This window comes from Eleutherodactylus coqui, chromosome 10 (genome assembly GCF_035609145.1).
Source record: "Eleutherodactylus coqui strain aEleCoq1 chromosome 10, aEleCoq1.hap1, whole genome shotgun sequence".
Taxonomy (NCBI): Eukaryota; Metazoa; Chordata; class Amphibia; order Anura; family Eleutherodactylidae; genus Eleutherodactylus; species Eleutherodactylus coqui.
The window spans coordinates 43,211,557-43,233,268 of NC_089846.1; the positions used below are offsets into that span (position 1 = coordinate 43,211,557).

Sequence of the window (21,712 nt, forward strand, 5' to 3'; positions counted from 1 at the left end):
GTGGAAATGGCTTGTCGTCCGCTTCAAAAACAAGTTGACTTCTCGTGTGAAAATGTTCTCTGCTTCCTATAGGAGGTGAAGAGCTGAGGGAGAGGCAGCTGAGAAGCCGGCGAGCCTTTCAGTTTAAAGGCTCTGCACGAGCGCCGACGACCTTAGCAGGGACGTAGTTGCTGAGAAGACTGTCAGCCCATGTTAAGCAGTGAGCCTTAAAGGAGATGTTCCGCGCCGAAACGGGTTTTTTTTTTTTTAAACCCCCCCCCCGTTCGGCGCGAGACAACCCCGATGCAGGGGTTAAAAAAACCACCCGCACAGCGCTTACCTGAATCCCGGCGGTCCGGTGACTTCAATACTTACCGCTGAAGATGGCCGCCGGGATCTTCTACCTTCGTGGACCGCAGCTCTTCTGTGCGGTCCACTGCCGATTCCAGCCTCCTGATTGGCTGGAATCGGCACGTGACGGGGCGGAGCTACACGGAGCCGCTCTCTGGCACGAGCGGCTCCATAGAAGAAAGCAGAAGACCCGGACTGCGCAAGCGCGGCTAATTTGGCCATCGGAGGGCGAAAATTAGTCGGCACCATGGAGACGAGGACGCTAGCAACGGAGCAGGTAAGTATAAAACTTTTTATAACTTCTGTATGGCTCATAATTAATGCACAATGTACATTACAAAGTGCATTATTATGGCCATACAGAAGTGTATAGACCCACTTGCTGCCTCGGGACAACCCCTTTAAGTTGGGTAACTTTAGATAAGTGATGATATAGAAGAGCTTTTACACACTTTTATGAGGCTTTTCAAAAAAAGTCACAAATCCTTTCTATTGCATTTCCGTTTCCTTGATCTTCATATTAGTCTTACCTCTTCAGACAGAGAAGAGTTTGTGACCTCATCCACCAAAGCTTCAATGGATGCAGCAATTCCCGAACTTTCATCCTGATAAAGGAAACGATTGAGAAGGTCAGACCTGCCGCTCCACAGGAGCGCTTGCTGAACAATTGGCAGCAAAAGGAAGGAAAAAACAAAGTTCTTGTGTATGCAAACAAATTGTTACTGAGGTGGAGCCGTAACATTACACAAATGGCAAGCGAACAATTAGGTCTCCAATCTAACTATATGGTTCAGAATAGAAGCTCAAAATATATCTTTTCTGGGGCTTAGAAGAATAAACAAAACAAGGTACGATGTAAATGATGTTTAATTCAAGTCTGTTACCAAAGACATTTATATATATGGAATATAATAGATGTCCTAACAAAACCAAGCCAGAAGGCACAACACAATCAGTATATAGAAATGTGCCCTATATGCCAACAAGCACCCTCAGCTCTGTAGCCTGGTCACATATTAGAATACTAGAAGACAGCCCAAGACAGTGACTAATAGAAAATGAATCCACTTGAGGGCAGTGTTCTAGGTACAGGAGCCACTAGTCACGGAACCCCTTGTGATTACTAGACCCACAATATGCTGTACAGTGCTTCAATGTGGGCGCTGACTGATTGTAGCAGGGACTGATCTCCACTACACCAGTGAATGGGTGGAGTGATATGGTTCTCCCTCAACCCCCCGACTCGTGAGTGCAGGCCACCGTATAAACAATTAGGTGCCAAGTCTCCCTCTATTGGGTCACCTGTACCATATTTTCTTGACTACAAGACGCATCCAGGTTTGAATAGAAAATAGGGTAAAATATTTCATACTAAAACAAAAAACTTCCTTGGTGGGCTAAAGAAGTGGAGAGTTTAGTTTCAAATGTACGTGGATAACCACAGTGACCGCAAAAGTAATCATGCCCCCAGGGGCAACAGTGGCTTCATTACCTTTGGTGGGCAGCAACCCCACCAGGAGGTATTTTATTTTCCCTCTGTAGCTCCGGTCCAGGCACCACCGAGTATTACAGGCTCTGACACTTTTCTCCCTGCACCTACGCATACAGGTAGTGCAGTAGCGCAGACGCCAGGAGAGTGTCAGGGGTTACCGCTGGTGATACTCAGCGGCGCCCAGACTGGAAATAGAGGGACAGTAAAGTATTTCCTGCTGGTTTCAATAATCAGTTACAACACTTTTGCACTCTAACTGATTATGGAAGCAGTCAGAGGTTTGGCACTGCCAGGCCCTTCTGACATACGGTAAATGCCTTAGTGTGTCAGGTGGTCATCCAACCACATGGTGGCAGTATTTCTGTCAGACACAGAACACGACAAAACAAATTTCCAAGTCTAAAGGGCGGATGGAACATTTACTTGAATTGTCTACTTACCAACAAAAATAGTTAGGTGAACATGACACAAATTAATGGATTTAACAAAGGGGCTGTCTCTATTCACTAAAAAGGAATTTTAATAAGTAGGAAGTAAACTGGTGGCGATTAATCATCTTCTAGGCGGTTGTCTTAGGGCTGGTTACACCAACTACGCTGTTGATGCTGGATTAGTTAAACTTCGATCTACTGTAGTCGGTGCAACACTTTTACGCCAACACTTTTTGATCTAAGATTTTCAAAACCAAGTTCACCTGATCTGCGATCAAAGGTTGAATCTAGAAGAAACGTATCCCGCATGCCGATTGTACACGACGGTGATTTTACCAGCATTCATAGCTAAATAGTACAAACCCGGCTGCTACTAGCGGCAAACTTGGGTGTAATTTCACAACCCAGAAACGTCCATCAGCAGTCTAGCAGCCAAAATCCAAGGTGGGAAACTAAATTCAACTAGTTTAATTAGCTAAAATCAGGGGATCAAATTGAACCAAGATCAGACTAAACCGTGTTGGTGCAACGTTTTTCTACTTGACCTTAGATTAACTCTTGTTGATCCAAGATGGAAACTTTGGTGCAACAGGCCCTTCATGAGTTATACGTCGGTCTAGTCTACTATATGGCCTAAAGGATGTAGACACAAATCACATCGACCGACTGAATATCCAATTTCAAAACCAATTAATGTGTTCCTTTCAGAAGGGCGGCAGATTGCACTAGCTTACCTGAAGATGGACAATGACTTGCTGCAAGTTTCGAATAACTTCTAGATTTTCCTTAAGCTCTTGGTCTTCTAATGTCTCAACTATTTTCTGCAGGTCCAACTTACATCTGTGATAGAAATTAATCCAGTTAAAAACAGGAAAGTTAGCAGATCCCCGATCACAAGATTCCAGGCTGATCATAAGACTCACGCTGCATGTTGCTTAAGTTCCTCCAGCTTTGTGTTCAGTTTCTCATTCTCCTGTTCCGTCTACAAGTAGGGAGAAGAAAAAAAAATTTAAAAATAGAAACTTTAGGCTGGAATTACAGATGCGTCTTTCTTGAACCAAAGTCAGAAGGGGGAAAGTATTAAGAAAAAATAATCTCTTTTGTTCAATCATCACTTGATTAACATCTCCGGCCAATGTGTGATTCCAGCCTAAAGGCCTTTTTACACAGAACGACCATTGTTCACATTCTCACAAGATCAAGTGAAACTGAATAGTCGCAGTGTAAGTGCCAGCAGTGACTGAATGAACGATTATTCTTTCGTCGTAGTTTTCGCGGCTACAAAAAAATCCAAAATAGCCGCTGCGCTAATAGCTTGCAAAGCAGAGTTTAATGTTGCAGAAAAAGCAGGTAATATAAAAGCTAAATCCCCAGGGTGTTTTTGAGAGGGTTGGTTGCATTTCGCATTTTAGTGTAGATTTGCATTGTTCCTCCAATGATGCATTTGAGTAAACAAACAGAAATCTTAAAAAAAAACGCACTGAAAAACACCATTAGCCAAGAAAATAGCCACAGATCAACAACCAACTTTAGGCCTTGCAGGTTTCAAGACAGTTCGTCAACTGAGCCCTGAAGATTCCGCAGTGCACCAGTTCCGTGGAAACAGCCAAGGGGTGTGTTCACATGTAGCGGAAATAGTGCAGAATTTCTGCAGCAGAAAATACGCACCATTTGGGTGGATTTTAATGTAGATCCTCAGCAGACAGCAGACTTCACCCCCTCACCCTACACACATCTCAGCAGCATATTTCCTAATGTGAAGATGGGATGTGCTGCCAAGAATTAAACACTGTAGAGAATGATGCCGTTCAATATCCCTTAAGTTAGCGACACACTATTGAAGAACAAATACCCAGATCTCAGTTGGCAGCCATTCTATTGTAGGACAGCTACACTGGACGCCAATGCTGTACTGCCAAGTGATAACTTCCAGGGAGCACACCATTTAGAGGGCAGTATACCAGCTGGGATCACTTTTTTTGCTTTGATAGTGCTGGACAATGCTCAAAAAGAACACAAAAAAAAGTGTCCCCCTCCCCCAATGCAGTGTAAGTGAATGGAGGACAATCATTTGTCCTCCATAACGGTCTGTGTAAGGGCCAGTTAAACAAGGACTGATCTCAATAAAAGCTCATTTAACAGTGATAGCAGCCCACATGAACCATCCCTTAGGCTGGGTTCACACAGGGTGGATTTGCCACAGAAATTCTGTGTGTAATTTCACCGCGCAAATCTGCATGCGGCCGCTAATCCCGGGATTAGGCAGCCATGTGGACGAGATTTCTCAGAAATCTCGTCCACACGGGACGGCAAATCCGCTGTGGCTAAGCCAGCAAAAGCTGCCGCTGTGGCGCGGATTTGCCGACCGCAGCTTGTCCATTTTTTTTTGCTGCTGCGGCCGCGCTCTCCTCTATGGGAGAGCGAGCAGCCGGGCCGCTTCAAAGCCGCCAGTTTTGCAGCAGCGGTTCTCCCGGCGGAAATCTTGCGATTTTTCGCTGCGGCCAAACCGCGAGATTTCCGCCGAGAATCTGCCCTGTGAGAACCCAGCCTTAGGGTATACTTAAACTACAGATTTGTAATGGAAATTTCTGCAACTGAAAAGCCAATACATCCATCTGAATGGGGTTGTTTCTGCAGCATCTGCCTGGATTTTAAGAAATCCCATTCAGATCTATACATCTGCAAAAATTTCTGCAAATATGCCACATGCGACCACATCTCCCCTTGTGCCCCTTTCCCTGTAGGGAGCGAAATCATTTGGAGGACAAAAGTTTTCTGTTTACATTTCTTGTTTAGTTGGCCAGAAACTTCATAGTGTAATATACAGCAAAGCATTCCGGCTCACCAGAATAATCCTCTCAAGAAACTGAGCAGTCTGTTCTGAAGACTCACTCAGCTCTCGACTCAGCTTGAGATTCTCTTCCTCCAAGGTTTTAGTCTTCATCATAAGAGACTGTAAATTCTCAGATGGCTGCATGCTAAGTAAGAAAGGAAGAACAGAATAAGCGGCATGTCCATGGGAGAGGCCAGTAAAGAGATGCCATAACTCCCATATTGGAATTCGCACCCTACACTGAGAACACACCACCTTAGTGAAGTTTATTATGAACCATGTTAACCTCAAGAACAAAAGTACACTTGTCATTTCAGAATGAGCCAATGTCTGACATAACTAAACTATTTTTGGCCATTAGGAGTTCCATATGAAATTTTTAGTCATTTTCCGGTCAATATTTACCTGACCTCAACTCCAGTAAGTGTAACTAGCTGCTATATCACTGCTATACACAGCACATAAAGGAGATCTTACTCCTTCTCTGTAAGCTCACCCTCACAAGGAGAAGCAGTACGGACATTATACAGTGTACCGAGCAGTGTAGTTGTGAATCCAGCACTTGGCCAACATAAAACACTTACTAGAGCTTTCAGCAGCAGCGCCTTTCTGTCTTAGTTTCCCTGTAGTTGCTCTCCTCCCCTCTCCATAGACAGGATGTAACCTAATCCCTCAATAAGCAGATAACCCATCTTGTATCTCAAGACCGATTTCAGAATGCTTTGTATGTGATGTATTTTATATTTCACTGGAGACTTTCCTGTAAAGTCTGTTTTTTTTTTTGGAAAGAAACAGAGTAGGCGTGGAAAGTCAGCCTAAACCAGCCTTGCTAAAAGTACTGCAAAACTGGATCTGTACACAAATCTAGTAGCAATATTTAAAGCGACCCTCTGGACAAAGATGGCCACAGCAGCTTCTCTATGCAATTACGTTGATTCGCAGCACACCTCAGGACTTTGTAGCAGTTATTCCAGATCAATAAATCTGCTTCATGCATGCCAATTGTAATGGAGTCAGAGCCAGAAAACTCCAAACGTAGCAGTCCAGTATCAAAAAGAAACAATGGCAGCATTGTTGCCATTGTTTCTTTTTGATACTGCCCAGCAGCTTCTCTGACATCCTAGTGCATAGTATGTATTAGTATGCATCCAAAATACTACATCGGCTTTGATTTACCAGTGCTGGCCGGTAAGAGGAGCAGGTAGTATCTTAGCGCATCAAGTAGTCAGAAGTGGTGCGACCATCTTTGTCCAGGCTTGCAGGGTCTCTTAAAAGGAAGCCAAGTGTACAAGCCAATTCTTTTACAGTTGAACATACACAGTATTTAGTTCAGTCAGCGACCAAATGCCCATAGGTCAACCTGTAGAAGTATTTTTTACATTAAATACTCCAGAAATGGGGATCTCTTACTTTGTTAAGACGGGCAGAGTCCCTCCGTGGGCCTGCAGCAACAAAACCTGCAGATCTTGTACCTGTTCAAGACAATCATAAAAGCACATTGTGATTCTGATAAAGGAGGTCTTGTTCCCATTTTCTTGGCTTCCGTGAAGCTATAAGTACCTGCTGCTTGAGTTTCTGGAGCTCTAGAGCCTGCGGATCCGTGTTGACTATAGGTTTATTCTTGATCTTCCTGGCTCGATCTGCATATCTAAGAGTATTGACGGTCTCCTCCATGTTGGAGTCAGCAGGGCTCACACATGCAATCATCAGGGTGTGACTGTTACCACCCAGGGAATCTGTAGACAAATGGACTTTTTTAAAGAAGACTTAAGATAATATCGTTTCTAATATATCCAAGATTCAGGCATTTTAAAGGTTTTTCTGGGACTAAACTATTGATAACCTATTCTCAGTATCAGATCCCTGTTGGCCAGACTCCTGGCATCTGTCGAGCAGTCGTTGGAAGAGGCTGCAGTGATCAGGGGCGTGCTGCAGTCTATTCTCTACGATGTGCTGTCCATACGTCTAACGGCCTAATATTGATGACCTCTTCCAAAGAAAGACCATTAATATTTTACTCCCAGAAAAACCATTTCATTGACTTAAAGACCTCCTGTAGAAACAACTCCCCACCACCTATCACACTCTGGACTTTATGTATATTGTATTCCCTTGCCTGTAGTTCTCACTCATGCTTTGTGTATGGCGCTTTAAGAGACATCTGTCTGGAGTATAAAAAGGTTAAATACACAGATTGACGCTGCAACATGCTACACTTGCTTCCTTTAACCCTTGGCAATCCAATTTTGGATTCAGAGTCTTCTAGGGGGCTCTTTCTGCCATTATACAATGGCGCTGTCTGCTGTCTCATTAAACCATTCATGGATGCTAGTGGGGTCTGTGTCTTTCCAATGCCTAGGGATTAGTATTTTTGCTCCGTCTAGGAGGAATAGGTTTCTCTTTTCGGGTACCCTCTGGGGGTTTGTTTTTCATGTGATGCGTTTTTAACATTAGAAAGTCAAAGCAGGGGGGATATAGAGGGCGGGAGGCTTGAAATATAAGCCCTTGCCCAAAAATAAGCTCTAGCTAAACTACAAGAAAAAAAAAACAAAAAAAAACGTGTGGATTCTTCGCGCTGGGCTGCGGCGCTGCTGCAGGCTTCTGTGTACTCTTGAACGCTAACAGTTTTCTTTTGGTAGCGGGGCTTGAATACCCCACCTCCAGCAAGCGATTGTTCTGATTGTTTCATCGAGAGCTGCCTCAGCCAATCCTAGCTGGCGCTTGATTAACCAATCACAGCCATTCAATGAATGGCTCTGATCGGCTCATCAAGTGCCACGTCAGTCAAATCACAGTAACCACTTGCTGGAGTATACAAGCCCCGCTACCAGAAGAAATGCTGTGTCAGCATTCAGGAGTACACAGAAGCCCGCAGCAGCACCGCAGCCCAGCACGAGGGAGCCGAACGCTGGCTACTAGGTGATTATAAGCCCTCCCTGAAAATAAGACCCTGCCTCTTTTGGGGGGGGGGGGGGGGGGGAGATATAAGACAGTGTCTTATTTTCAGGGAAACCGATGATAAATTTAAATCTTCTGCAGCTGCCAACCCTGGAAGAGTCACAAAATGTGAAGACAAAAGTTAATCTTGTGACAGCAGTAAGTGTGCTCCAGGTTTAGTAGTAGGCTATAAGGAAGCACAAAAGCAGCCTCTGTCCACAGCCACCGTTCCAGAGGCCAGATGTCATGTCCCAAGTTTCGCATACAACATACACCACTAATATAAATGTATATGAGACTTGACTCAGGTCCAGCATTTAAGACTAGATTTGTACCAAAATTTTGCCAATTTCTGGCTTTGCTACTAAGTCGGTCTAAAAGTATTTACAACAGTTATGGTGCTAACCAATTCATAAGTGTGGCCCTTCATAGGACTTCAAAAAATTGTTGCTTTTTTTTTAACCAACCCATTTCCCCCATATTCAAGCCAATATTGGGCTATTTGCAGCAATATATGACATCTCAGTAAGTTTGCGGTATAATTATTCTGAATACTGCCTGATCCTACAATATAACAGATTGCACCAGATACAAATCACTGCTAACTGTAGGATACAATGTGTCCCCAACTAGGCCCTTGGGTGGATGCATATTCTGAGAGTTCAGCCAACTCCAGGACACGGAATCATTGTATTACTTGGTAGCCATTTCCATTCCCGAAACTTTAGAGCAATAGAAGCAACCCTGCAGCCCATACTATACTTCTCATATGGCTTCTTCCAGGTGTAATGCAATGAGCAAAACTACAAAAACTTACCTTGTAGAAGACGAGTTAACTTGGAGTCTCTGTATGGCACAAAGCCGCCTTTCTTTGAATCATCTCCCAAAGCACTAATAACATTGCCCAAACACAACAGGCCACGGTTGATGCTGATACCTACGAGTCCAGAAGTCCACAGGTTACTTATTGTAATCTTAAGGGTGATACTATGATACATTACTAAAGAATTAGCCAAAACGAACACTAAAAGGAAGAATAAACCGGTCAGGTTTAAGTAGTCAAACGTTTGGTAATAGAATAGCCAATGTGATAAACTTGTAAAATTCCAATTCACATTCTTTAACTTCAGTGATTTTTCTGCACAAAAGGGTCTCAAAAACGCTGGCCACTAGGGGGTCTCCCTTCCTTCTAACTTGCTGTCCATTGCCTGCTGTCAAGTGATACCTGAGACAGCGGAGCGGGGCATTGCTTTGCAAACACTCTTGAGGCTGCTTAGTAGTTATCGCTCTCTGGATAGAACCCTTTCCTGCCCTCTAAGATGTCCACCAATCACCAGAAAAAAAGGATCACAGTGGTGTACCATGGAAAGTAAGTCTGCACACCACTTGCTTCACACCATTAAAGATGCCCCAACACACAGCAGGACTAGAAGATCCCGGGGACATTCACATGTTTCACATCCGATGTGGTCTACCTGATCCTGTACAGTAAATGTCCTGTTGAGGCCCTCTACGTTGGAGAAACAGGACAAACTTAGAGGATGAGGTCTCCTCACCACACAATTAGACAAAATTCTCTGTGGCAGATCACTTTTCTAGTCATGGACACAACTTTGAAGACATGAAAGTTATTATATTGAAAGGCAATTTCAGATCACAAAGCCATAGAAGAATTTGGGAATACAAATGTAACTTTTGACACTTTCAACAGAGGGTTAAATTCTTCAAAAGGATTCATGCATGACTGGGAAGTATGAGAAATCTATAGCACAGATAACACTACTGGCCTGGTGACCCTCTAACACTAATTCAGGGACCATAGAAACATAGATGTAAAGGTTTTATCTCTGTTGTGGCATTTTTTAAGTGCATATTAATCACATCTATGTCTGCGCCTTGTCATAAGTATGTGTGAATATATATGCATGCCTCTTCAGATCCATTTCATTATGCCTGAGGAAGGACCCTGTGAGGTTCGAAAGCTCACTATAACATCATGTATTTGTTAAAAGGTATATCTACAAGATTACGTGGTCTCTCTTGCTGAGAACAATCACACTTTGCTCTACTGGCTAACACCGTACCAAACCTTTTTTTTCAAGATGCCAATCAGGAATCCTACTCCAAATCAAAAACATCACAGATCGGAGCAATGCTCCCCTCCACCATATACTGATCTTGGGGCAGAATATATCACCCGACAGGTTCCCCTTCTGATATATATTTACCCTCTTTCAGACGATCCCCTTCAGCTTTGGTCTTCTTCTGCCTTTCAGACCCAGCAAGATCGACAAGGTGTAGTTTGGAACGAAAACTGTTGTTCCTATAAGGATTGAAGCAGATTACAGATATAGTTCAGATTCCTCAATAACTCCAAGCTACCACCCAAAAAAAACCCAAAAAAAACCACCACACAAAAAACAGGAATCATAAGAATTCAATGATTAAAGGCAAACTATCATAGTACCAAAGTGACCAACTAATGCTCCACGTCAGCCATGCTGAAGCCAGTTACTTAGAGGGGTTGCCCACTTTCCGATTATTCTTCATAATGTAATTAGCAGATTTGCGCCAATTGCTTTCTTTAGCTGTAAAGTCACGCCCCTCATTCTGTACAATATTCTTCACGGTCATCACAGAGCTCACATTTGTTATGTCTATCAGTTGCCTTCGGTGAACACGGAAAGCAAAACTAGCATATGTGCAACGCTGTGCACAATGTTATCCAATGAAGGCTCCTGATGGAAGTCTTGGGACACACGCTCCTCCCTGAGCAGCCATGTTCTAGTCACATGACATTAGTAAGTGAGCCATTTTACAGTTATCGGCACATTTTAAAAAATCATCAGTGGCCGATACCTTTTACACATAGTAGTAATCACATGAATGGGCATTCCCAATCAGCAGGGAAGGGGAATCCCTATGGCCGAATGGCTCAGTCTCAGGCTGGGAGGGAACAGCGCTGAACAGACCCCATTGACTATAATGGGGTCTGCTCGGTTTCCACTCAGCTGCCTGGCTATTAGACAGGAAAAGAGAAGCAACTGCACCAATTATATAGCTCATATAGCTGCTGCAAGTTTTGTAATGGCCAATACACTTCCTATAGTGTATTTTAATCTATCTGTCTGAGCAAAAAAAGGACTCTTACTTATCAGCCCTTTTCTTCTGCTCTATTGAGATGGTGAATATGGCATGGGATCGAGAAGACTGGGAATTCATAGCTGTAGAGGCCACGGTGCGAGAGCTGTTCCCCTGCTCCAAGCAACTTATTGTATCCAAAGCAGTCTTTACATCCCGCTCCGTCAGTCCACAGATCTGAAGGGAACAGTAAGTTATCAGTCTTCTAATATCCCACAACTGTTATACTTACGCAATGCTCCGGTAACATACCTTAATGCCTTCCTTCGGATCCTCACGGATGCTAATTGGACAGGCTTTATCCCGAGAAGCATATAACAAGTCAAGAATTTCCTCATTGTAGATCTTCAAACAAACAGATTAATAAGTGATCACATAGAAGCCTTTAATGCGGTTTTCCAACACTTGGACAGGCAAGAGATTTGTGCTGCCATGTCTGCCTTTCAGAGAACTTCCTAGACTGGTTACATGGCCAGCTTCACACAGATAAACTGGCCCAACAGCCCCAAGCTGGATTTACATCTGCAGAACGGAGTCTACATCAGTTTCCGTTAATATCCCAAAGTAGTGCAGCATGCTGGATGGACCCACTACACTCAACTGGATCCATGCGGCGCTGCTCGTTTCCATGATTGGGCAGGTTTGGCATACAGAGCCGGAAAATAGATTGCCAACTTCTGGTGTGAACCGACCCAATGCTTTTGGGGACAGCACTCCCCCGACTGGAACAAATGGGATTGTCAAATTTTAACATCCCATATCCTTTGTTCCTCCAGCAGATAAGTCGCCATCCGAGTTGTATATTATAACAGTAGAGCTTTACCGCTATACAAATACTACAGATTATTCAGTCAAAATTGGTTACTACTTTTACGTAATTACAGCCAAAATGACATTCACCCATGCCAGCCACGAGTTACTAGTAAAAGCTATGCTGCCACGGGCGGCTGTGGTTTGACCATATGTGGACAGCGGTACCGCGTTTCCACCCTCACAAGGGATTTTCCAGAAGGAAACTATTGGTGATCCATCCTCAGAATAGCAGATCAAAGTGAATGGGAAACCGATGAAATGGACTGCCTTTTCATCGTTCTGGCCGACCCGCAGCTCCTTCTAATCAGTTGATCGTGAGTGTTCTGAGCTTGCGATCTGCCATTTGTAACCCATCCTCAGTTTTGTTCTGGCTAACTTCCTTAGGCCAGTTTCAGACAAGCGTATTGTAACACATCCGTAATTTGGATCTGTATTACAGATGCCATACACCCGTATCTCATCACTATCCAATGAGCATTTGTCTCCATATGGTTTATTTTCTACTGGACATATACTGATCAGTATTTACCCCCTAGAAAAGAATACAAATACAGGGGGAAAAAAATAGGTCAAGCTGCATTTAAAAAAAAAAAAGAGCTGTTAATACGGCCATGTCAGGTCACAGAGATAGGTGCGGACCCAACCTGTCAGCCATCAATAAACAAAGTTAACAAATCCTGAAGTGCCCCTTTAATGGGTTATCCCCATTTTATAAAGTGAGGACATGGCCAGTAGAGGTCCAACATCTCAGACCCCCACCGATCTTAAGAAAAGGGGTAGCACCACTGCATCTCCTTCATTGATTTTTTTTTTCTGCACAGACAAGTCTAGCAGGGATCTGCAGAACAGCCCCATTCAAGCGAGTAGGGCCATGCAGTTCCCAGCATGCCTGGGTGGACTGGAGCACTACCGTTCAAAGATGACCTAGGGGACATGAGGTCGGAGCCTCTGATCGTAAAGTGATGGCATAGTCCAGCGATAGGCCATTACTATACAGGGTGGCATAACCTGTTTACATATTCTCAAACTATAATGTTACAAAGTTTGCGCTTATCCACAGTACTAACAGAACAGCGACTTGTACGTTTACCTCCAAGTAAGAAACTTTAAGGAGAAATTCCCAGTCTGCTCTTTGTTCAATTTCCTGAAACAATGCCTTCACAACTCTCGGGATGACGCCCACAGTTGGTTCGTTCTCTTGGTCATGGGTGTAAGCGCCTCCCATCGAGAAGGTCTTTCCAGATCCCGTCTGTCCATAAGCAAGAACTGTGGCATTGTACCCTAAGAAAAGGCACATCAAACTCTTTAAAAAAACTGATATTCTTATCCCCAATACAGACTAGAAAGAACATTGTCATCCTGCATAGGCAAAGTCTTAAAAAACCGGCCTCAAGGAGGTTGTAGTAGCCAAAAATAGCAAAAGTTAGCACAATCTGCAATCCTGGACATAGGCAAATCCATCACAGAAATGGCTTCAGAAATGCTATAAAAGTAAACCTAAGCATCACGCTCCCATCCCCCTCCCCCGTTCTCCATTGGTATCAAACGGGCACAATTTGTATGCTTCTCTGGTCAGGTAGGCTCACCGCCTTGAGATTATACAAGGACACAGTTTGTACAGTCACAGATGCACTCTAGTCGGTAACTGGAAATGGAGCATTGTGGGAGATGTAGTTTTTGCACATCCTGGGGTAGTTTTAGCCGCTTCCCACCACAGTATGTAAGGCTGTTAACCCCTTACATGCTACAATATATGTAGGATCGTGGGGCGTAAAGGGTTCACAGAGGGAGGGCACTCCCTCTGTGACATCATTGGACCCCCATGATGTAATCAGGCATCCCGCTTTGCCATTGCTTATGATAGCTATAACCAGTGATAAGGAATTGCAGGACATAAGTCCTGCAATACCTTACCATAGTGATCATAGCTGTTATGGATCAGGTTCCCTTCAGGGACCTAAATAATGTAAAAATAAAATAAATAAAAATTTTCATTTTCCCTTATATGTATGAAAATTTTTTTTACATTTACGAAAAAACCCATTGTGGTATCATCGTGTCCATAACTACCTGTACTGTAATTTGAGCACACTAATAATCCTGCACAGCAAAAAACAAAAAGTTATTTTATTTATTTTACCTCCCCCCCCCAAAAAAAAAGCACAATAAAAGCGATCAGAAAAGACATATGTACCATAAACTGGTACCAATAAAAAAATAAAAGTTGTATGGCTCTTGAAAAGTGGGGATGAAAAGCGCCTCAAAAAGTCATTGCGTCAGGGGAGTGGGGTGTCTTATGCTTACCTAGCAGGCTCAGTCCAGATCTCTCCCACTGAGCTGCGGCAATACATCCCAGCTACAGGAAGTGATGGTTCCGTTTGTTTCTTCGACCGCTGCTCAGCCAATCAATGCAGCGCTCGATGAAGCAATCACAGCCATCGCATTGGTTCACCGGGCGCCGCATTGCTTGGCCGAGCAGCGCATGAGAACCAATCAGAGCCATCGCTTCCTGTAGGTGGGATTTATGACTCCCGTAACCAGGAAGTGATTTGTGAGCAGCCGAGGACAGCAAGTAGTGTCGGAGCTCCGGAGAACAACGGGAGGGACATGGACCGAGCTTGCTAGGTAATGTATTTTAAATGTAATGCAGCTAGGGCTTATATTTTAAGCCTCCCCAAAAATCCTAAAATCAGGGTAGGTCTTATTTTCAGGGTAAGTACCTCTATCTTCCAGATCGTCCAGCTCCTAAGCTTACCTTTAAACAGGCCCTGTATCAGGGGAGACACAGCCGTGTTATAAACCTCCTCCTGCTCGGCCAGCGGATCGAACACGAAGTCATAGGTGAAGGATTTCTCGTTGCCGACAATCACCTGTAGGTTAGAGAGGACATTAGTCTAGAGCTGCAGCCGCCAGGAAGGACGAACCTGATGTCACCGACCCACCTGAGGCTCCCGGGGGACAAACGCAAGACACGTCTTACAGCCTTCATTGATCTCCTTCTGCACCAGAGGCCGGCAGCGCAGAGCCACTCTCACGGGGATGCCCTCATCCTTGCCCATCTCGCACCCAAACAAGCCTGGGAACAGAAAAACTTCATAAAACGCTGCAACTTCCAGGTATGAACCGTGCTGCGCTCCGGGGCGCGGGCGATGCATTAGGCCTTCATTACTTGGTGGACGACGCCTCTCAAAGACACAAGGGGTTTTATTTTGCCAGAACCGCCACATGCGGTCTTGTGTGTGATGGACTGTAGTTTTTAAAAAACTATTTTTAAAGGGATGATCACTTTTTTTTTGCAAACGTTCTACAGCTGAAATATCTGCACCCAAACACCCAATAGTGCAGATCCACCACGGATGTCACGCAGCCAACCGCGGCCACAGGCAATACGCGGTACAATGCAACATGCGGTCATTGACTCCATTCACACATATCGCGCCATACGTTCATGTGAGCCGTGCCTTAAGCGAGATGCCAACTCTACGCCTATTGGATCCGTGATTTTTACTGCGGTCTCCGTGTGTATCGCCATCATGTAGGTTTTATTTAGAGTTTTAATAAAACACTTGCAGCATTTTTTAAAACCCCGTTAAAATAAACGCAGAAAAAAAAAAAAAAGGATTTTATTTTTGATTCTTTCCGCCCAAAAGGCGGCTTTACAGGAGCGTTTGTAATTCACTGCCGTATTAGTATGGCGCTATAGATAGGCAATGCCGTGAGCCCGCGCTGCATACCGCTATGCGCTATCTTGGCGTGTATGCGCACACATAATACGCACTAGGATAGGATGCTCTGCGCTCTTTATTGCACTTGGATTCCATGCAATGTGTGACCAGCAACATGGGGGTCTATGGGAGAGTGTAAGAGGCCATTGTACCACTACCGGCTGATAACAGCGTGCTATAGCCTGCACTCCACTGCATAGACAGGCCAACAGACGTTATGTAACGGGCTGGGAGGTACAGCGGCCACGTCTTACACCTTGATGGAGCTCAGCACGTACCCGGGGGCGCCTCCTCTCTCCACTGATGCTCCGGTTCTGCTCTCAGCTCCGGTCTCTCCCGTCCTGGGCGGCGGAACTTTCTGCTGCAACCGCCAAGCTTTCAAAATTTCCAATGTCTTGAACCGACCAATCAGAGCGCAGTACGTCACCGGCTGTCTAGATGACGCGCACGCCGGAAGGAGGCGCAAAGTGTATAATCGCCATCTTTAGTGAGGGTAAATTTGCCCAAAATATGATTACAAATGAGCCCCGTCAAGAAAATAAGAAATTATTGGGCGCGAATATTCACTACGGGGGTTGAGTCGCTGTGTGTAGCCGGTGACGTGTTAGTTCTAGACGGATTAAGATGGGTGCTGCGCGCTACTGTAGTTGCAAACTGACACTGCGCATGCGCAATTTGTTTTAAAAGGTCTTGCACCGCCCAGCTTGAGTGCTCGTGTACCAGCTGTATAGAGTGAGGAGTGCTGCAGACGTGGCTGGAAACGGGGTGAAGAACTCTTAACTTGATTATCATTTCGGATGGTTTCTGTGTTTTAACAATAAATTATAATTTCTTTTTATTGAAAGCAGCAGTAAGGTATAAATGTATATTTACGCTGTGCTTTTGCTTGGGCATCAGAGTATTTTACTGGACCTTTTTTTTTTTTTTGTGCTCGTAAGTTGTGCACAATTGCGTGTGCATAAAGAAAAATAAATGTGCCAATGCTCTCATTGAACCGGCCAATCAGTTTACTGACTTGAAACTGTTTCGTTTTATCGGTGCAAATGCACAGGAAAATGGAGCATACTGCGATTTGTTTTTTGCCTGACTAAATTGTGCGCGCCAAATATGTGCAGGTGAACGAACCCATTAAAATCGGTGGGTTTTATTTTCTGTGTATTGCGTGCGCAAATGCAAGCTTAAACACAGTTGTGTGAATCTGGCCTTGGTGCTCGTTCACCCTAGCGTATTTGTGCCGCGTATTGTGCCTGTGACGTTACAGACATTCTGCTTCCTGCCGGTCGGTGTACCTGCTCAGTAGTGACGTACTGTTCGCTGCCTAGCAGGGAATGCCGAATCCTATGCCAGGCTGTTACTGAGACTGCACATGCATGCTGTGTCACTGCGAGTGGTAATATACTATTGCCGTGACACAGCGCACATGCACAGTCTTGGCAATAGCCCGGCATAGGATTCAGCATTCCCTGCTAGGCAGTGAACAGTATGTCACTAGTGAGCGGGTACACCGACCTGCAGGAAGCAGAATGCCTGTCAATGTTTGTAACGTCACAGGAAGAAGAGGATCCGGCCGGCTGGAAGTGAGGTGACCCGGGGGACTGCAGGAGCCAGAAGATTGGGGAGGAGAAGATGCGGTAAGAAGACTGACAGGGGAGGAATAGGGGAGTATAGAAATTTTTTTCTTTTTTTTTTATAATGACAAAACCCCTTTAACTCAGAATTCCTTAATAAAGTATTTTCTAATGCTGCCTTCACACCGGCGTGAAAATCGTGCGATATTTGCGCAGTTCACAAATATGAACCCTATTCTTTTGAATGGGGGTATGCACATGAGCAATGTTTTCCTGCATGGCGATGCTATGCGGGAAACAAACCGCAGCATGTTCTATCTGGCTGCAAGATGTCTCATCACAGCCACATTGTACCCAATAGGGGCAGCGGCAGCAGCCCCGACCCCATTGAAAGCAATGGGAGAGCTCTGCGATCCTCTGCCGCGGCTGTGACAGCTGCCACTGGGGATTCCCTCCATCCCTGAAGTGATGCAAGGCTGTTTTCACATGAAAACGCCTCACATCCATGGGGCTTTCACGCGTCATGTGATGACAATATCCACTGCCCCATATCTTGCTCGGCAGTGTGAAGGAGCCCTAAGTCAGACAAGTATTTTAGGGTATGGTCAACATGGGGGGGCAGGGAATGCTACAGAATTTGCAGTACAAGCCATGTGGATGTGATATAAAGAATCTTGTCCACATGGTGTGTAAAAATTCTGCACGGAATCTGCAGCATAAGTGAAATACACTGCAGTATGTCAGTGCATACTGCAGATTTCAGCCTTTGTAACCCGTGCCAAAATCTGCAGCCAAATCTACACCTTTAGGGGTTTTCCGTGGCTAAGGCACTGATGACTTATCCTCAGGATCAGTCACTGTCAAAGTATAACCTGTGTTACACTTCTTATTTAGGGATTATTATAGTTTAGTCCAAAGCTTGTAAAAGTGGCAGGTCATTGATACTGGAGTCTTGGGCGTCTCCTGCAGACCATATTTAATCATTGTATCCACATTCCTTACTCTTATCAATGCAGTTACTGTATACACACATCATATTATGTATTCATTCGTCAGTACTTAACTTTCATAATAATTGGCTACTTTTCTATTGCAGCAAAGTGTCATTTAGGGTGTTGTCCGCTGTGATTGGACCACTATACATTTCTTTGTTCTACTTTTTGCAATAAAAAAATCCCATGAATGTGCTTCATCCTTCAGAACAGGGGTCCCCAACTCCAGTCCTCAGGGATCACCAACAGGTCATGTTTTCAGTATATCCTATGGTAAGAACCCCTGTGGCAATGTCTGAGGCACTGACAATAATTACATCACCTGTGCAACACTAAGGAAATCCTGAAAACATGACCTGTTGGCGGTCCCTGAGGACTGGAGTTGGGGAACACTGCTTCCGAAGATCTTTTCAGATCTGTGACATCACGTTCATCAATCACATGACCTAATAGTAGTTCAGCTCCATTCAAATGAATAGAATGAGATGCTATACTAGTCACAGCTACTATGAAATGTGTGGCACTGTGCCGGGTATGCAGTGAAATGGCCATGGCTCTCACCTGAGTCCTGCAGCCACTTCAAACAGCTGATCAGCAGGGGCCTGAGTGGCAGACCTCCACTGATCTGATGTTGATGACCTATCCTTAGGATATCTTATCCAGCAAAACCCCTTTAACTCATCAATTATCCAAATTTCCCCGTTGCTCACTGAATGGCTACAGCGATGACACATCCTATGACCACATTGGCAAGTTACGGAGGGTTTTGTCTTCCAGCGAATTGGTGATTGTGGTCACTATAGTTCAAATACAATGTGAAGCTGCGAGGTACAAGACTAGCGCTGCAAAGCAACTTTCCCAAGTAATGAAAGTTATAAATAGTTGAACAGCGCCTTGTGGAATGTACTAGCGGTATTAGCGAATCTTGACGCCACCTGAAGTAGAGGTGGTGACTAGATACAGGGGGTTTGGCAGTGCGGTCACGCCCCCAATTTTGTGATTGGCTGCACAGCATTCATGGTTTCTTCTTTCAGACAGGTTCTGCTTCTTGTACCGGTGTGAGTGTAGGCGCTGAACTTCAGCGCTGCTGGGAGGGCGCCAGTGCATACTCTTACAGCGGGGCCACGAGTAGGAGGACTCAGCAGTGCGGCCACCAGCGCGCCTACTGTTACACTGGAGCCAGGAGCAGGAGGTTTCAGCAGCGCGCCCAGCACCTGCAGCTGTAAGCAGAAGAAAGGGCCCGCAGGGAGACTGACAGCGGGGGCCCCCTACTAACAAGCGAAGCTGACATCGGCGGCAGTAGCAGGCCACCCTTTGACAGGAGCTGTAAGGAGGAGGAAGCTCCGGCAGAGACAGCAACAGCGGCGGCCCTACAAGCAATCTGAGCAGACAGCCACTGTAAGCATTAGCAAAGGGTGCCAGGGAGAGTGACAGCGGCCCCAAGGCAGCAGAGGGCATCAGCTTCAGCGCTGCTTGCACACCAGCTACACTCAGAGTGAGCCAGAAGCAGGACCTGTGAGGCTGAACAAAGGCAGAATGGCGTGCAGCCAATCAGAAAAAGGGGACGTCACCGCACTGTCAAAGCTCCTGTATCTTGAATCCACCACTTTTTCCGGTGGCATCAAGATACACTAACACCTGTACTAGCATCTGTTTCTGTGTGTGTATATGTATGTGTGTGTGTGTGTATATATATATATATATATATATATATATATTACGCACACATATACACAAGAAGGGGACTTACATGGTGCCAGGCAGGGTTCCTATGGCCAGGACCACCTGCCCATACCCCAGAGTCCAGGTTCGCTTTTTATAGCTAGCGCTAAAATGTGTTGCATTTGTTATTTTTACCTTTTGCTATACACCGCTAATAAATGTGGATTAATATTTAGCCACAGTAGTTAGTTGTTGTTCCTGACCCTTGGAGTGCGGAAGGGCCTTTTTTGAGGCTTTTTTGGGCCTTTTGGTTTTTATTGTCTGCAAGTAATGAAAGTGAGCATGATCGTGTCGCCACCTGTAAGTAACTGCAGCAGGTATTGTGAACTGCTGAGGTTCTGTGCAACCACATTCACTATCATTAGCTGTGATGTAGCCTGTGCAACACTGAGATCTTCACCAGGCGTCGAAAGTCATCAGGTGTCCGGAAAGGATCTGCTGGGGAACGGAGTAGAATATTTTAGAATTTGTTTTGCTGTTTTAGGTGTATGTAAATCTTTATTAAATACAATAAGTGTAAAAAAAAAAGAAAATCCAGCTCCTAGAAGAAGTTGTCATTTTGCTGCAGTTGCATCTCAGGCTTCATACACACGAGCGTACATCGCAGTGATTTCACGCCCGGCTGCTATACGCTGCCCATTTGATGCATTGGTTTATAATGCATCAGTTCAGATGGACGTATTTCGGCGGCATAAAAGTGCCCCATCGGCCATGATAACCCATACGAGCGCATTTTGGCTGGACGCTTTTGCATCGGCCAGAAAAGATAGTTCAGGGACTATCTTTCCAGCCGAAATGCGGCGGTGGCTCCCATAGACTCCTATGAGAGCGTATGGTAGCTGCTGGAGAAGGGAGGTGGGAGTTTAGCAGCGTGTCTGCTAAACTCCTATCCCCTTCTCTTCGCCCTTTACTGACTGAGGCGGTGGGAACTAGTTGCTAAGCTTCCGCCCCCTCCCATTACTGGCAGCCAACCAGGTTTAGTTTACAGCCTGACGACGGCTGGCTCTGTTCGTATCTGCAGACCTCAGGGTGCGTTCACACGAGCGTAGGCGTATTTACGTTCGCACGAGCGCAGCGTATAATCGCCGGAAAGAACGTTTTTCGCCGATCACGACCAGAGCTAGAAAGCGTATTTTCGTTTGTTCCTACTTTTCAAACGGTCTTTTCGGCCATCGAATATTCGCTGGCACGTATTTCGGTCGCGTATGTCCGTTTTTCCGCGGGTTGCCGTTTTTATGAGCCGTAAAATCGCCCATGTGAACGAATACATTCGAAACCATTGCCTCAGATGGTCACGTATATACGTTTGGTCGCAAAAGCGCGCCGTTTATGCGCTCGTGTGAACGCACCCTCAGGGTGAGCACCTCAATCCTGCCTTTGCCTCAATCCTGCCCCCTGCTGGTGTGATACTCTGGGAGGCCATAGCATACAACAGTCGGGTGTGATACTCTGGGAGGCCATAGCATACAACAGTCGGTCACCCCTAAAGGCCCATTTACACCAGCCGATGACCACTAAAAAAACCCCCCGCTAATTGGCGATCGTTTTAGCGATCATCAGTGCGTCTAAACGCACGCCCATCACATGCTTTTTGGGCACTGCTAGCTGATCGTTAAATTTAGTACAACCTAAAAATAGTCATTTGCTCTTAGCAGCAGTTCTCCACAAGGGGGAGTGCTGATAGCATTGTTTACCCCTGGAGAACAAAGGATCTGAATGCAGATAAGA

General features: G+C 45.1%; 1 protein-coding gene across 2 annotated transcripts in view; it reads right to left on the reverse strand.

The window, feature by feature from the left end:
- KIF4A (kinesin family member 4A) overlaps window positions 1-16,090 on the reverse strand; it is a 47,376-nt gene extending 31,286 nt beyond the window's left edge. For both annotated transcript variants that reach the window (XM_066580921.1, XM_066580920.1), the window contains exons 1-14: window positions 15,981-16,090; window positions 14,920-15,053; window positions 14,733-14,847; window positions 13,068-13,258; window positions 11,417-11,509; window positions 11,175-11,341; window positions 10,252-10,346; window positions 8,841-8,960; window positions 6,647-6,822; window positions 6,497-6,558; window positions 5,099-5,231; window positions 3,177-3,235; window positions 2,988-3,093; window positions 861-935 (exon numbers count right to left, since the gene is read on the reverse strand). In XM_066580921.1, the coding sequence (XP_066437018.1) occupies window positions 861-935; window positions 2,988-3,093; window positions 3,177-3,235; window positions 5,099-5,231; window positions 6,497-6,558; window positions 6,647-6,822; window positions 8,841-8,960; window positions 10,252-10,346; window positions 11,175-11,341; window positions 11,417-11,509; window positions 13,068-13,258; window positions 14,733-14,847; window positions 14,920-15,036 (1,509 nt within the window). In that variant the 5' untranslated portion in view covers window positions 15,037-15,053; window positions 15,981-16,090. The remainder of the gene's footprint in view (window positions 1-860; window positions 936-2,987; window positions 3,094-3,176; window positions 3,236-5,098; window positions 5,232-6,496; window positions 6,559-6,646; window positions 6,823-8,840; window positions 8,961-10,251; window positions 10,347-11,174; window positions 11,342-11,416; window positions 11,510-13,067; window positions 13,259-14,732; window positions 14,848-14,919; window positions 15,054-15,980) is intronic.
- Window positions 16,091-21,712: the final 5,622 nt, after the last annotated feature.